The sequence below is a fragment of the Chiloscyllium punctatum genome, chromosome 26 (genome assembly GCF_047496795.1).
Source record: "Chiloscyllium punctatum isolate Juve2018m chromosome 26, sChiPun1.3, whole genome shotgun sequence".
NCBI classification, from domain to species: domain Eukaryota; kingdom Metazoa; phylum Chordata; class Chondrichthyes; order Orectolobiformes; family Hemiscylliidae; genus Chiloscyllium; species Chiloscyllium punctatum.
In genome coordinates, this window is record NC_092764.1 from 70,579,030 (window position 1) to 70,597,084 (window position 18,055).

Here is an 18,055-nt window from a genome sequence, read left to right on the forward strand (position 1 = left end):
TGCTTTTTAAGGACATCTTGCATCTCCTCCTCTGTAACATGAACATTTTTCAAAATATCACTATTTATTTTCCCAGGTGCTCTATCTTCCACATACTTCTCCACAGTGAACTCTAATGCAAACTATTAATCTCCTGCGGTTCCACACAGACAGCCTTGCTGATCTTTACATGCCTCTATTCTCTTCCTAGTTATCCTTTTGTCTTTAGTGTATTGTAAAATCCTTTTGGATTCTCCTTAATCCTAATTTCCAAAGCTATCTCATGTCCCCTTTTTGCCCTCCTGATTTCCCTCTGAAGTATACTCCTACTGCCTTTATACTCTAAGGATTCACTCGATCTCTGCTGTCAATACCTGACATATGCTTCCTTGTTATTCTTGACCAAAACGTCAATTCCTCTGGTCATCCATCATTCCCTATACCTACCAGCCTTTCCTTTCACCCTGACAGGAATATACTTTATCTCATTTCTGAAGCCTTCCCATTTTCCAGCCATCCCTTTACCTGCGAACATCCACCCCAATCAACTTTTGAAAGTTCTTGCCTCACACTATCAAAATTAGCCTTCCTTCAATTTAGAACTTTAATTTTTAGATCCAGTCTATCCTTTTCAATCATCATTTTAAATCTAATAGAAATAGTCACTGCCCCCAAAGTGTTCCCCAACTGATACCTCAGTCACCTGCCCTGCCTTCTTTCTCAAGAGTAAATCAAGTTTTGCACCTTCTCTAGTAGGTATATAGAACATAGAAAAGCACAGCACAGAACAGGCCCTTTGGCCCACAATGTTGTGCCATAATTTAATCCTAATGTCAAATATAGTAACTTAACCTACGCACCCCTCAACTCACTGCTATCCATGTGCATGTCCAGCAGTCGCTTAAATATCCCTAATGACTCTGCTTCCACCACCACCGCTGGCAACACATTCCATGCATTCACAACTCTCTGCATACAGAACCTACATTTCCTTTATACCTTTCCCCTAATATCTTCAAACTATGACTTCTCGTACCAGTCAATCCTGCCCTGGAGAAAAGTCTCTGGCTATTGACTCTATCTATTCCTCTCATTATTTTGTACTCCTCAATCAGGTCTCCTTTCTTCCTCCTTCTCTCCAGAGAGAAAAGTCCGAGCTTATTCAACCTTTCTTCATAAGGCAAGCCCTCCAGTCCAGGCAGCATCCTGGTAAACCTCCTTTGTACCCTTTCCAAAGCTTCTGTATCTTTCCTATAGTAAGGCGACCAGAACTGGACAGAATATTCCAAGTGTGGTCTCACCAGCGACTTGTCGAGCTGTAGCAAAACCTCGCAACTCTTAAACTCGAACCCCCTGTTAACGAAAGCCAAAACACCATATACTTTCTTAACAACCCTATCCAATTTGAGGGATCTATGTACTTGCACACCCAGATCCCTCTGTTCCTCCACACTGCCAAGAATCCTGTCTTTAATCCTATATTCAGCATTCAATTTCGACCTTCCAAAATGCATCACTTCGCATTTATCTAGGCTGAATTCCATCTACCATTTCTCAGCCCAGCTCTGCATCCTGTCTATGTCATGCTGCAATAGCCCTCGATACTATCAACAACACCTCCAACTTTAGTGTCACCTGCAAACTTACTAACCCACCCCTCAACCTCCTCATCCAAGTCATTTATAAAATCTGCAAAGAGCAGAGGCCCAAGAACAGAGCCCTGTGGGACACCACTCAACACTGACCTCCAGGCAGAATACTTTCCATCTACAACCACTGTCTGCCTTCTGTCAGCCAACCAATTCTGAATCCTGACAGCCAAATCTCCCTGTATCCCATACTTCCTAACTTTATGAATGAGCCTACCATGGGGAATCTTATCAAATGCCTTGCTGAAGACAATATACACTACCATCATCGACCTGTCTTGACACCTCCTCAAAGAACTCAATAAGATTTGTGAGGCATGACCTGCCCCTCACAAAGCCATGCTAATTCCATTAATCACACTATGCTTTGCCAAATAGTCATAAATCCTGTCCCTCAGAATTCTTTCCAAAACTTTGCTGACCACAGATGTAAGACTGACTGGTTTGTAATTGCCAGGGATTTCCCTATTCCCTTCTTGAAATGAGGAACAACATTCGCCTCCTTCCAATCCTCCGGTACGACTCCTTTGGAGAGTGAGGAAGCAAATATCCTCGCTTCCCGGAGCAACCTGGGATAAATCTGATCTGGCCCTGGAGACTTATCGATCTTAATGTTTTCCAAAATTTCTAGCACATCAACTTCATCAATCTTGATCTGGTCAAGACTGTATCCCAGCTCCTCTAATTTTTCCACATACTGAATCAGAAAATTTTCTTGTACACACTTAAAATTCCTCTCCATCTAAACCCTTAACACTATGGTAGTCCCAGTCTAATTTTGGAAAATTAACACCCCTTCCCATAACCACCCTATTACAGAGGAACTTCAATTATCTGGAATTCGATTAACTGAATATCGGACTATCCGGCAAGATCACAAGGTCCCAATGCGAGGCTGAGCTATGTTATCCAGCATTCAATTATCCAGAAATCAATTAACAGAACAAAATATTCCCCACCCTTGTCCATCAGACAAGGAGGTTCCTCTGTATTCTTATAGATAACAGAGATCTCCTTACAAATTTGTTTCTCACTGACTATTGGGCGGGGGGCATGGGGAGGAGTTGATGGTACAATCCCAATAAGGTGATCAGCCCTTTCTTATTTCTCAGTTCCACCAAAATAACTTCCCTGGACATAGCCCCAGGAAATTCCTCCGCAAATACAGCTATAAATGTTATTCCTAATCAAAAATGCCACTATCCCTCCTCTCTTGCCCCCCCACCCCATGATCCTTCCTATAGTACCAATACCCTGGAACATCAAGTCTCTGTAATTGCTATGATATCCCAGTCCATTTTCCTAACATTCCCTGAGTTCATCTGCCTTCCCTGTCAGGCCTCTTGCATCAAAATACATGCAGTTTAATTTAGTTTATCAGTCCTATCTCATTCTCTACTTTGTTCCTGCCTGTCCTGCTTTACCTACTGTTTTTCCCCTAACTATACCAGTCCCAGACTGATCACTTTCCTCACTTATTTCCCTGGGTACCCTCCTGCCCTTACTCGTTTAAATCCTCCCAAGCAGGTCTAGCAAATCTCCCTGCCAATATATTAGTCCCCTTCCAATTCAGGTGAGATCCATCCTTCTTATACAAGTCACTTCGACCCAAGAAGAGATCCCAAAAGATCCAAAAGTGTGAATCCTTCTCTCCTGCACCAGCTCCTCAGCCAGGCATTCATCTGCTTATCCTCCATTCCTACCCTCACTAACTCGTGACACTGGAAGTAATCCAGATATTACTACCCTCAAGGACCTGCTTTTTAAATTCCTGCCTAGCTTCCTATATTCTCTCCTCAGAATCTCAACTTTTCTATTATAGATAGCTCTTGTGATTCCACGCCTCTGTTAGCAAGTATCTTTTTATGTGTGTTCAAGGACCCATCCAACCAATACCTTCTACCTGTATGTTTTGAGGTTCAATATAAAGACCTGAGGATGCTGGAAATCAGAAACAAAAACAGTAATTTCTGGAAAAACACAGCTGGACTGGCAGCATCTGTTGAGAGAAAGCAGATTTGATGAAGGGTCGTTGGACTGAAATGTTAACTCTGCTTTATCTCTGAAAATGTGTGTAAGGTATGAGCAGGGAGGGAAAGAAACAAAAGGTTCAGCTAAGCGTGACTCAGATCAGGTAAGGACTTGCAGTAAACAATGGGGTGCTGGAGGCAAGGATTGTGGGTTTAACAAGGTGGAAAAGCATTCCTTATGTAAAGCCATTTAACAAGATGAAGCATTCAGTATGTAAGTTCAGTTAACCAGGTGAAAAGTATTCATTATGTGAAGCCAGTTAACAAGGTTAAGACCATTCATTGCGTAACAACAGATGGCTTAATCTTTACTATTGACACTCGCTGGTTGTAATGGTCACCTGATCAATATGTATGTTGCCTTATCTGGATGCTCCTCCCTGAAAGCGACTGTATAATTCATTAAGAATCCGCTGTTCCAGAGAAGACTGAGAACCCATGTCTCTGTGCACATGTGCGATCGTTCTCTCTCACTCCAGGGCCCGGAATAAAGATGAAGGAGCTTAAACTATACGGTGTCTATGAGCAGTTTACTTCGACTGGGGGGGGGGTGGTGGTAAGTGGGATGACAATATTGGTGTTGTCAGCAGGATCCAAACAAATAGTTAAGATTGGAAGGTGTCAGCGATCACCCAGAACATTAATATCTGGAGACGGGCGGGTCCACAAGGTAAGATTTTAAACCCTGGCCCCTCGTGATATTCAGGTATGTCAAAAATGGTCCTCTCGTTCGATCGTGCTCTATTCTACAGACTCCTCAAACAATAATTAGTTCAGTCGAGAGAAACAGTTTCGCAAAGACACTGACAAACAGAGTTTCAAGTCCTCTGTGCTATATTGGGTTAATTGGGGTTAGAGTTTCCTGGGTTCAAGTCCCCTGTGCTGTAATGGGGTTAAAGTCCCCTGGGTGGGTTAATTTCAGGTTCGAGTCCTCTGCACTGTATTAGGGTTGGAGCCCCCTGGGTTTAATTGAGGTTCAGATCCTCTGCGCTGTATTGAGATTCATGTCCCTGTGTCTAATTGAGATTCGAGCTCTCTGTGTTTAAGTGGGATTCAAGTTCTCTGTTTAATTGAGATTCGAGCCCCCATGAGGAGTGAAGTGAGAAAGGGGTTAAAGTCTCCTCGTGGTGAAATTTGAGGCACTGCAAATGTTTCTTCTGGGGAAGAGTGTGGCTTGGACTGCAGCACTATGTGGTCTGCTGCGAGGACTTTCTCTTTTTAGAAGTGTAATTTCGGTGAGAGGATGAAAAAAAAAATAAATATGAGAAATGCTGAAATTAAGGTTGTCCTAATACTTGGGTTGAAAAAGGAAAGTTTCAATCTAAGTTGTGCCATGCTGAGAGTGTTTGATGTTTAAAAATTTTGGTTTGTTAAAATACTGGCTCAGAAAATCCTTTTAAGTAACTGTTTTGTCTTGTTTGAATCAGGACCTCCATTCAGTGTGTTTTGTGGACTATGTAATGGGGCAGATTTTGTTTTTATATTGAAATTGTACAACATTATGTCCTTTTTAAAATTATCGAACTTGTAACCCTAAAACACATTGATCGAGTGCCTGGAGTCCCTGATTTGTTTCAAATTCTACAATACCTGTTTAAAAAAAACCCAATTGGGTCCGTGGTCAAGCTGGAGCCAGACGAGAGTATTCGATCATAATATCTTTGCTGCTGTGTTTTAATACAGAGTGTTCACAAAAGGAAATGTGCATTTTGAGCTTGATGTTATGTTAAGATTTGAAAGAATATTAGAACTGGAGTCTGAGCTGTTTCAGTTTTGTTCGTTATTGCGGAGACTTCAACGGCTCCCTTCATATTGCAAATTCAAAAAATGTTGATCCCTACCAAAGTTGCCACTGTAATTCTGACTGTTTTATTTGGGAAGTTTCATTTGGAAAACATATTTTAAAATATTCTGCATTTGTTTCCCACGAATATTTGAGATTTAAATCTGAACCGAAAACTGTCTCTTCAATTGCTAAAGTACAGGAAACATTGTTGTTTCCTTACTGTTCCAGACTTTTGAAATACATTTCCTGAATTTCGCATTAGCCAAGTTTGAATTTGTTAAAGGAAAATAATTTTTGAATAACCTGAATGAGGTATCTGAGGGTTTGATTTTAGGACCATTGGTCGTTGTATATAATTGATTGAATTGTTTAGGCAGTACAACTTAAAAGTTTATGAATTGTATAAAAATTGAAAACGTCATAAATAGTGAACAGAGTAACAGGCTTTAAGAATTCAAATAAGGCTGAAACACGCAATTTAGTGTAGTTAAAAGTTAAAAAATAATCACACAACACCGGGTTATAGTCCAACAGGTTTAATTGGAAGCACACTAGCTTTCGGAGCAACGCTCCTTCATCAGGTGATAGTGGAGGACACGATTGTAAGACACAGAATTTATAGCTATAAATTCTGTGGCTTACAATCGTGTCCTCCACAATCACCTGATGAAGGAGCGACGCTCCGAAAGCTAGTGCTTCCAATTAAACCTGTTGGACTATAACCTGGTGTTGTGTGATTTTTAACTTTGTACACCCCAGTCCAACACCAGCATCTCCAAATCATGACTAGTGTTGTTATGTGTGTGACTGCCTTCATACCTTGGTAAGGAAGGAATGAGAGGGGAAATGCATAGATACTTCCAGCAGCTAATATCGCCTCTAGACCTTCTCCATTCATAGGTAAAGCACGCCTTTAGACCACTGCCTGCCCCTCTATAACCTGATCCAACGGATCCAATCAGCTCTCCAGTCATGAGCATGAAAAGTGAAGTAGTTAACAGTGAAGAGGAGGTCAGTACGCTTTTTGTCAGTAGCCTTCATACGGACATCAAACCACGTGAGCTTTACCTCTTCTTTTGGCCATTTAAGGGATATGATGGTTCACTGATCAAGCTAACATCAAACCAGCCAGTTGTCTTTGTTACATTTAACAGTAGAGTGGGAGCAGGAGCAGCAAAGAGTGCTGCATTCACCGCGCCTGCTGCTGCACACTTCGATGCACTGGTATCCTCTATCTGACGCATCTCTGCAAGGACAGAAGCCTCATCAGTTTTGTTAAGTATTTAACTGCCCTAAATCGAAGAATTCAGATTTCTCCGTGGAGTGACACAGAAGGACAGACTGAATTTTGTTTTCAGGTTGGTCTTTACTGAAGGAGATTTTGGAGAACTGGCTCATTTCCATGTGACTTGGAGGGAATGGAATGGTCACGAAGCATTGTGGATTTAAGAACTTTACTGGTGAATTCTTTTTCCCCACACGGGAGGATTCTTCAAATTCTATTTACTGTAATGGACTAGTAATTTTTGGTATTATAATAATTGCATACTGTATGTTAATAGCTGGCTTAAAAACTGGCTGTCAGAGTGTTATGAAAGCTGGTAGTGCCATCTAGGTGGTTACCATGAAAATATAAAAGGCAGCAATGAGAATGTGTATAAGGTATGAGCAGGTAGGGAAAGAGTTATGTTTTGAGTTTTGTGAAACAAAGGTTCAGCTAAGCAGGACTCTGATCAGGTAAGATCTTGCAGTGTAAACAATGGGGTGCTGGAGGCAAGGGTAATGGGCTAACAAGGTGGAAAAGCATTCATTATGTACAGCCATTTAACAAGAAGAAGAATTCAGTATGTAAAGTCAGTTTAACAAGGTGAAAAGCATTCATTATGTGAAGCCAGTTAACAAGGTTAAGAACATGCTTTGTTTAACAGCAGATGGCTTAATCTTTACTATTGACACTGATCGCTGATTGTAATGGTCACCTGATCAATATGTATGTTGCCTTATCTGGATGCTCCTCCCTGAAAGTGAATCTGCTGTTCCAGAGGCTGAGAACTGATGTCTCTGTGCACATGGGGGATTGTTCGCTCTCCCTCCGGGGCCCAGAATAAAGATGAAGGAAGTAAAACTATACTGTGTCTCCGAGTGTTTTACTTTGACTCGGTGGGGGGGGGGTGGGGGGGGGGGAAAGACTGGGATGACGCCTCCACAGACACTGCGGGACCTGCTGTGGTTTCCAACAACTTCTCTTTTTCTATATTGAACCTCAAAAATGAATGCAACTAACAGTGTGGACCCTCAAACTCCATACTGCCCAACACCCCTCACACCTACTCACAACCATCTCTAGGTCTCCACACACCATGGGAGCACGCCAGGATCTCACACTATCTCTTGTGCACCCCACTTCTCCAACATTTTATTTTAGTAGTCGAACTTGCTCACTGACCAATAAAAAAAAAATATTTTTTTTGGTGTCAAACTGAGAGGCACCTCACTGTTGGCCACCGTAGCTCACGGCCTCTGTGGAGCCTAGATTTCAGCTCTATTCCGTACCCAAAAAGGCCAGAAGGAACTTCCAGCAGCTCTGTGTTCCCCTCTCTTGCTGATACACTCCGTGCACGTTCCCACACCTCATACCAAAACACCATTCTCACTTTCCCCATGGCCGAGTATAAATAAAACATAGAAAACAGGAGCACGAGGCCATTCAGCCCTTTGAGCCTGGTCCGCCATTCAATATGATCATGGCTGATCATCCAACTCAGTCACCTTTCCCACTTCACCCTATACCCCTTAATCCATTAACCCCATGAACTACATCTGGCTCCTGGATGTACAATCCTGGATGGCAGTGAGCTAGACTAACCAGAAGATTGCACTTTCACCCCTAATTTGTACCCAGGGAGGTGAACGGGGTGGGGAGTGGGGGTGGTGGGGGTGGTGGGGGTGGGGGGGGGGGGGGGGGGGGGGGGGGGGAGGTTGGTAGGTTGGGCACTAGGTCAAGACAGAACCAGGAACTTAAGCGAGAGTTAAAGCTAACGCTGTTGTTCTGCCTGAGATGATTCATCACTGAATCTCAATCCTCACCCTCCAGTAAAAGAAATACTTACGTGCAGAGGTCCATTTTCAGAGAGGAATCCATCTAAGGAACTGCACCCAGGCCCACCGTTCAGCCACAGGACCACAGGGTCTTTGACTGGGTTTCGCTGAGATGTCACAAACCTGCAAGACACAAAACACTATTTTACTTCATAATCTGTTGAACTCTGGTAACATCCTGCACAGGGGTTTCACTTCTTCCCAAAATCGATATCATTGCAATGTATTTAACAGATGTGAAAGCATCTGTGAACAGGAAGACAGAGTTAATGCACTCAGTCAAATAAGACTGTTCTTACGAAGTTGAATTTATCTGACCTCAAAATGTTAACGCAGTTTTGCTCACGACAGATGTGACCAGATCAGTAGAGTATTTCCAGAAGTTTTCCTTCTTCAGATTTCCAATATTTGTAGCATTATACTTCATAGTAATTACATTTGATGATAATACAAAAAGGTGGGAATGCAAGCTGAGAGTTCTTTAGGTTAGTGTCCATGGCCCAACCATCATCAGCTGCTCCATTAACAACCTTCCCTCCGTTGTTAGGGCACTGAGACGGACAGCTGAATCAGCCTTACAATCTCTGCATTCATAACATCGTAAAATTTAAACTGTCATAGTCCCTCAAAATTAACCTCAATGATTCCTAACCAGACATGTGAATAACCGGTCGCAGGCTCAGTGGATAATCAATTCCAGACAGTTTGAATCTTAAATAAAAGACTGAGCAATTCATTAACAAAAGAGGAAGATTAGCAGAAGAAAATTAAATGACGTAATCTAACTGGTCTACGCTATAAACCCAAAAATCTTTGCTTCAGTCCCATTCATGCAAAAGACACACAGGCAGACACACTTTCGGGATAAATAAAATAACAAAAACTGGTCAAACTGTTGAAGTGGTTTTCATGATGTATTGTTCCACAGGCAAAGATGATGGCTCCTTGGCTGATTTTCTGAAGTTGTTGATCAGGATCATGTTTTCAGTTGGCTCAGATAACAGCAATGAAACTTACAAGTTCAGAAATGGAAGACTGGGAGCCGCTCGTGGGAGGTTAGACAGTGAGTTTTCAAATCTTGATGCTGTATTATCATCAACCACATTACTTTTCACAGAAATCAGAGTCTAAAACCCAATTCAAACTGGCCACTTTCTGACAGACTAACACCTCCTCAGTGAAGGCCAGTAACCACCATCCGATAACTGCCACCTGCTTGAGCAGAAGGTCTTTTTCTGACTCGCTGGAACCAATTCTCAGATTCTGACCTTTGTTAATTGCCATTCTTTGCTGTCTGTTTAAACATAACGCTCTTCCCCATTTACCAAGTGTCTAGATCAAACAACACCCTGCAAATAACTTCCAGGTCTGGCCTCATGAATAACCAAAAGCTTGTGTGATCTGTTTTCCTTTTAACACAAGCAGTTACCCACAGTCCAAAAGTCATCTTTAGCTTGTGGTTCCTACGCACAGCTCCAAATTGGTGAAAAGAAATAAAATACAAATAAATGAAAAAAATATAGTCAGTGAGGACTCCAACACCAGCATTAGGTCAGGAGTGGGGATGTTTACTAATGATTGCATCATGTTCAGCACCATTTGCAGATACAGAAAGTAGTCTATTTTCCATTGGACAGTGTCCAGACTTAGGCTGAGATGTGGCAAGTGACATCTGCACCATACAAATGCCAGGCAAATGACAGTTCCCAGAGAATCTAAAGAATCATCTCAACATTCAATGGCATTACCATCACAGAGTCCCCCACTCTCCACATTCTGAGAGTTACCATTGGCCCAAAACTGAACTGACAATCTGAGTATTGTGGTTACAACAGCAAATCAGAGGGTAGGAATTTTGCAGTGAGTAACTCACCTCCCAACTCAAGGGCTGGTCACCATCTATAAGCACAAGTGTGATGGAATACTCAGGTCATAGAAAGTCTTAGAGTCATACAGCATTGAAACAGACATTTTGGTTTCCCAAAACCTGACTAGTCCCATTTGCCTGAGTTTGGTCCATATCCCTCTAAACCATTCCTGCCAACCGTTCATGTCTTTTAAATATTCTAATTGTCCCTGTCTCTACCACTTCCTCTGGCAGGTTGTTCCATACATACACCACCCTCTGCGTGAAAAGGTTTCCCCTGCAGATCCCTTTTAAATCTATCCCCTTTCACCTTAAACCCATGCCCTCTAGTTTTGGAGTCCCCTACTCTGGGGAAAAAATACCCTGGTTAATCACCTTATCTAAACCTCTCATGATGATTTTATAAAATTCTATAAATACTCCCTACTTGCCTGAATTAGTGCAGCTCCAACAACACAAGAAGCTTGGCACCACCCAAGATAATGCAGTCTGCTTGATTGCTGCTACTGAGTATTAGTGGTGGAGGAAGGAGCGAATGTGGCAGAAGTGTTTACTGTTCATAAGATGCACTGAGACAGCACCTTCTAAACCCACACCATTACCATCTACAAGGACAAGGGCAGCAGATATATATGAAAACCACCCCTGCATGTTCCCCTCCAAGACATGAAATCAACCTGACTTGAAAATATATCACTTTTGACTAGTCAAAATCCTGAAACTCCTTCCCCAACAGTATTGTGGATACACCCATATCAAATGGACCTCAGTGCTTCAGAAGGCAACTCATCAACAGCTTCTCAAGGGCACCTGGGGGGTGGGCAATAAATGCAGTCCCAGCCAGCAATGCCCAGATCCCATGAATACAAAAAAAGACAACAAGCCTTTATTGCAAGGGTGTTGGTGCTCAAGGATTAAGTCTTGCTACAACTGAATTGGGTCATAGAGAGACCACACTTGGGAGTACTGTGCACAATTTTGAGAAAGATTAGACTTCTTTTTTTTAATAGATATTTTTATTGAAAATTTAACATATTTTTACAAGTTTACAAAATATTAAAAAAAGTATCAACATTGATATACAATTAAATCTTAAATAAATAATAACCAAAATTTAACAAAAGAAAAATACCAAGAAAAAAAAATTAACTAACTACTAATCTAACCTACAACTAACCAGAGTGTATAATTAAGCCTCTTACATTATTCAAATAAGATTTTAAAAAACCGACAGATAACACAGAAATTGGGTAGTGAGATACATGCTCGGAATGTATTAACGTCAAATCGTAACAAAATCCGTATTCGTGCGGGATTCCTCTTGGGCCCTGGACCAGCCAGGTTCGCCATCTCAATTAAATAAAAGCCCTTGTTAGGATAGCCGAAATATCTGTATTTATGTAATTCAAGAAGGTCTTTCGGTGCACCATATTTATAAGGAAGTCAAAAGGAATACATTCCATAATTAATCTGTGCCAATTTGAAAGTCCAGGGGGGCCCTCAGCCACCCAGTTTACCAAAATATTTTTCCTTGCACAGAAAGAGAGAATAGAAAAATAATCTCTTCTCGTGTACATCCAGGGAGGGTAAGTTCGAAAAGCCCAAAAGGAGAGATACAGGGTCCACTCTAATTTCCGTTCCTAAGATTTCTGTCAGAGCGCTTGCTACTTTAGTCCAATGTCTATGGATCTTATGACAGGTCCATAAGCAATGTACAAGAGTATTTTACATTTGGGACAATTGGAGATGCTCCTGCCTTAAATTTTGCCAATCGAACCAGTACTATATTGGCCCTATGAAGTATCTTCAGCTGGATAGCCCGAGTTCTGTGGTAGATGGTGATTCTTCTGGCGTTTTCCCAAATGTCATTCCACGTTTCTATAGAGATTTCTGGTCCCAAATCCTGATCCCATGTTTTGAGCAGATTGTCCATATCTCCCGATACTTCATCATGTAATAAATGATAAATAGTATTGATGGAGGATACCCCCATTGGCCATAGCACTCTACATTCTCTATCTGATTTATAAAGACTATCTAATAACGTAGTCTTCTTCTGTATGTAATCTCGAATTTGGAATTATCGAAAGAGGTCTCCATTAGGTAATCCGAATTTCTGACGCAGCTGTTCAAAAGACATCAGGACTCCATCTTTAAATAGGTCCCCTAGACATGAGATACCCCTGGATCTCCAGAGTAGACTTGTATTTAAGGCAGGAAGAAAGTGAGGACTGATGATGCTGGAGATCAGAGTCGAGAGTGGGTGCTAGAAAAGCACATACTGGATTAGTGGTGCTGGAAGAGTACAGCAGTTCAGGCAGCATCCAACGAGCAGCGAAATCGACGTTTTGGGCAAAAGCCCTTCATCAGGAATAAAGGCAGTGAGCCTGAAGCATGGAGAGATAAGCTAGAGGAGGGTAGGGGTGGGGAGAAAGTAGCATAGAGTACAATGGGTGAGTGGGGGAGGGGATGAAGGTGATAGGTCGGGGGTGGGGGAAGGGTGGAGTGGATAGGTGGAAAAGAAGATAGGCAGGTAGGACAAGTCACGGGGACAGTGCTGAGCTGGAAGTTTGGAACTAGGGTGAGGTGGGGGGGAAGGGGAAATGAGGAAACTGTTGAAGTCCACATTGATGCCCTGGGGTTGAAGTGTTCCGAGGCGGAAGATGAGGCGTTCTTCCTCCAGGCATTTGGTGGTGAGGGATCGGTGGTGAATAGACAAAGTGTCTTCCCTGGGGTGGTTGGAGTCCAGAACTAGAGGGCATAGGTTTAAGATGTGAGAGGAAAGATATAAAAGAGACCTAAGGGGCTTTTGCCCGAAACGTCGATTTCGCTGCTCGTTGGATGCGCTTGAACTGCTGTGCTCTTCCAGCACCACTAATCCAGTATTTGGTTTTCAGCATCTGCAGTTATTGTTTTTACCTTGCTGGAAAAGCACAGCCGGTCAGGCAGCATCCGAGGAGCAGAGAATGAAGGTTTTGAGCATTTGCTCTTCATCAGGAATCCTGAAGGGCTCTTGCTCAAAACGTTGATTCTCCTGCTCCTCGGATGCTGCCTGAGCTGCTGTGCTTTTCCAGCAACACACTCTCGACTTGCACTTAAGGCAGCATGGTGAAGGTTCACTAAAATCAGTTCCTGAGATGACAGGGTCACCCTGTGATGGGAGGCTAAGTACATGAAATCCACACTCCCTGGAGATAAATAGAGAGGGAATGTCATTGAAATATTGTCCGATTCTGATGGAATCAGGCAAGGTAGGTACTGAGAGGTGGTTTCTGCTGGTTGAGGAATCTAGGATAAAAAGGGACAAGTCAGGATAAATGGGAGCTCATTTAGGACAGGACAGGACAGGACAGGACAGATGAGGATAAATTTCTTCAAAGTGTTATGAATCTTAGCAAATGTCTATTACTCCAAAAAAAAAAGAGCGTCACAGATGCTCCAACACTGACTACATTGAAAACTGGAATACAGGTAGACAGATCTTTGGTCAGAGGAAACCAAGGAATAATGTGAATGGGTAAGAAAATTGAGTTGAAGCTATGATTGTGGTGGAGCAGGTTCAACAGACTAACCTTTTCCTACCTCTATTAATCACATCTCAGAGATCCTAACTAGGCCAAAGTGCTGACAAGTAAAAAGATTTATCATTGTTGTTGGCAGACACGCAGTAACAATAATCCACGTGATATTTGCTATCTACTGACCACAGTCACAGTGATATTAAAAGCAGGTCAAGTTGTTCTTATGACCCACCATAGTTTACTTTGATGCTGTCGGTCCATAGTTATCGAAGCATGATACAAACATAGAATTCCAATGTCCAATCTCAATCCACCACAATGCCACTGCATCAAGCTTTGATGCAAGTACAAGGTTATCATTTTTTAACGGATAGAAACACAGGGTTCCCTATCTAACTCCATGATCACACTTTGGCTGCAGTTTCTATATGATGCACCGTAGCAACTCATTAAGAATACTTCAACTGTAATCCTCTTTGTGTCCTCTACTGCTGGAGAGAAACAAGAACAGCAATGCTCAGACTTCCATATTCTGCATTAACTGGATATGGAACTCGAGTAATAGAAGTCTACAGCACAGAATAAAGGCCTTATATAGCCCATTAAATCTGCACCAGTCAAAAACATTCTAATCCCACCCTCTCACATTTGTCCCATGGTCTTGACTGCTTTGGCATCACAGTACATATCTACATACTTCTTAAATGGTATAAGGGTTCCTGCCTCCTCCACCCTTACAGGCAGTTGAGTTCCAGATTGCCACCACCTAAACAAAAAGTGAAAATATTTTTCCTCATATTCCCTCTAAATCTTCTGCCCCTTACCTTAAGTCTATGTCCCCTGGTCACTGGGGTAAACCAAGTGGAAGAATTCCTTTCTAGCTGTGCCTCTCAAATTTAATTACATCTCAGTGATAGCCCCCTTCAGCCTTCTCTGCTCGAAGGAAAACAACCCCCAGTCTGTCCAATCCCTCTTCATAACTGAAACTTCTAGCCCGGGCAACATCCTGGTAAGTCTCTCCAGCGTCTCTATGGAAACGGACTCTTCATTGTCCTTTAGATCAAAAGTCTGGAATTCTCTCCCTCACCTCATCACAGACTGCAGCAAGAAGAGGCAGCCCTTCACAATCTTCTCCAGGAAGCCAGGGATAAGCCATAAATGGTAGTCTAGCCAGCTACACCACTGCACCAAGGAAAAATACGGTATGAAAATCTCAACACTTTTCATTCTTGTGGAATTGGGTTTTGACCTAATCCTGTCATAATATTAGTCCATAGCAATACGGAGGATCTGATACCTGAAATCATTCTCAGCAAGGAGAAAGCAGTCTCATTTCAACATTCACTCCAAATACCATCAAGTTTGAAGGATTGATCTGAACCTCACAATTCACCAAATCACAGTTTCATGTTTCACACATCAATCATATGCATGTGGAAATCTAATTACAGTGCTGAATGGGAGGCTCCTGATGGGGAAATAGAAGGTCTGACTAATGGTTTCTGAGGTACTGTAGGAACAGGTCCTGAAGAGCTGCAGAGGTTCACACAGCCAGAAAATGAAACAAAAATAAAACAGTTTAGAAACTCAAGTCTTGATGATAAAAGCCATACAAGGCACTTGTAAGGAGTCTGGTGCTCCGACATGGAAATAGACAGCCTTTCTACTTCTGCATTCACAACACAGATTAAACCGAAGACCCCCAAATAATCACTAAGTGGTCCCTAACCTTATTTTTGAATAATCAATCCCAGGCTTTGTGAATGTTTAATTTCCAGATACTGGTTTTATCTTATACACAAGAGTTGAACATACTGTTACCATTTATTAAATGCACAATACTTCAGACATAAAATTAAATAATACAATAAGCAGATTAAGGCCTCTCCTGTAAACCTGAAACATTTGTTTTCAGCTGCCATTTACACAAAAGACAGACAAACACACAGTTAAGGATAAGTAATAAAACAGGCCAGATTTCACCATGCATCACTTTGCAATCTTAAATGTGAAGTCCTTAGCAGTTTTTACTGAAACATTAAGCAAGGTCATCTTCTCAGTTCACCCGGGCAAAGGCAGCAAAACTTATAACTCAGTTTTCTACTCTTGGAGATTCCAGAATCTTTGTGTAGCAGATTAGGTAGAGAGCTTTCAAATTTTCATGCTGTCTGATTTGCAGCTCAGAACTATATCCCCAAAACAAATAGTTCAAAAATCAACTTTAATTCTGCTTCTGCCCTGATAGATTTGATCAACTCTTTTGTGGCCTCAGTTACCATTCAACAACTGTCATCTGCTTGAACATACAGTCTCTTCCAGACTTGCTGGAACCAATTCCCAGTTATGATCACATTAATGGCCAAATCCAGCTATCTGTTTAAACACAATGCTCTTCCTTGTGTCTGTTAGAACCTTTCGCACCAAAGCTTAGTCTGCAATTAGCCTCGAGGTCTGGCCTCAAATGAGCAAGGCTTGTTTAGTTTGTTCTTTTTCTTTACCACAAGCTATCTCAAAGTCCACTAGTCATTTCAAGCTCACAATTCAACATTGATAATAGTATAACAAAAACTCAGTGAGGGTTCTAATACTGGGTTTAGTGTGAACTGGCTTCATATGTAGTGAGGTCACATTTCCAAGTTAGAACCAAAATGAAGGAAGAAAAATACCCCACTCTTACACGTTAAATAGGCTTTTATGCTCATGATCATTACAACATAAATTACTTTCCCTGCATTCTTCACTGACTCCCTCCCCATTTGAGAGATTGGACAGAGTCAGCATGGATTTCCAAAAGGAAATTATGCTTGACAAATCTATTGGAATTTTGAAAAGATGTAACTAGTACAGTTGATAAGGGGGATCCAATGGATGTGGTTTACTTAGATTTTCAGAAGGCATTTGATAAGGTCTTAAAATAAAACTTAGCATGTAAAATTAAAAGTGTCTGGGATTGGGGGTAGTGTACTGGTTGGCAGATGGAAACAAATGGCAGGCAGTGACTATTAGGGCGCCACAGAGATCAGTGCTTGGAATCCCAGATATCTATATCATATATTAATGATTTAGACAAATAATATCTTCAAGTTGGCAGACAATTTAGAGCTGGGTGAGAGGGTACGCCAGGGGGAGGACACAGAGATGGTTAAGTATGATTTGGACAAGTTGAGCGAGTGGGAAAATACATGGCTGATGAGATACAAATGTGGGAAAGGGGGATGTGCAGTGAGATCTGGGTGTCCTTGCATACCAGTTGCTGAAAGCAAGCATGCAGGTACAGCAGACAGTGAAGGCAGCAAATGGTATGTTGGCCTTTAGTGTGAGAGGATTGCAGTACAAGAGCAGGAATGTCTTGCTGCAATTGGATGGGGCCTTGGTGAGGCCACGTGCGGAGTATTGTGTCCAGTTCTGATCTCCTTCATGGAGGACTGAATCAATTTGGGCTGCATTTGATGGATTTTAGAAGAACGAGGGGATTCGCTCATAAAATTCTAATAGGACTAGACAGGGTAAACACAGGATGGACGCTGGATGGGACTGGGAAGGGGTTACAGTATGGAGGATACAAAATAGACCATTTAGGACAGATACAGCGACACAGAAGAAAAAGCAAAACATTGAGGAAGGGGAGATTGAGGGACAGAGTAAGGAAGAGAACTAGAATGAGTGAGGTAGTGTATACAAAAGGAAGTGAAAGACTCCTTCTACATAAACAATCAAAAAGCTGCTGAAAAGCCAGTTCAAGTTTCAGTTTCAACTCACGTGTAGTTATAATCTGTGCTGGAAATTAAATCTCAGCTAAAAGCACTTTAAAAAATACTTAGCTACTCCAATTACTGAGAGCATGATATGATGTGGCAATAAACCAGTGGATTGGTAAGTTCCTAGATCCCATGTCTGGTGAGTGCTGAATTAACTAATGTCAGCTGGGTATTAAATCTGACTTGGATAGAGAGTGCGCTCAGGGAAAAGCATTCTTCCCAATTCTCATGTAAATTCTATGATTCTGCAGCTCAGCGGTAATGCTTGTCACAATTGATGAGTAAACCAACAATGCTAGCTAAACTCAGATATGAATAGCAATTAATTTGGACACTGGTGAGTTGTCAGGCGAGGAGGTGAAATAT

General features: G+C 41.9%; 1 protein-coding gene across 1 annotated transcript in view; it reads right to left on the reverse strand.

Moving 5' to 3' along the window:
* The window catches only part of LOC140453156 (lysosomal protective protein-like), a 53,218-nt gene that overhangs the window by 24,123 nt on the left and 11,040 nt on the right, over positions 1-18,055 (reverse strand). Inside the window, exon 2 of the mRNA XM_072547605.1 lies at positions 8,555-8,666. Coding sequence (XP_072403706.1) covers positions 8,555-8,666 — 112 coding nt within the window. The remainder of the gene's footprint in view (positions 1-8,554; positions 8,667-18,055) is intronic.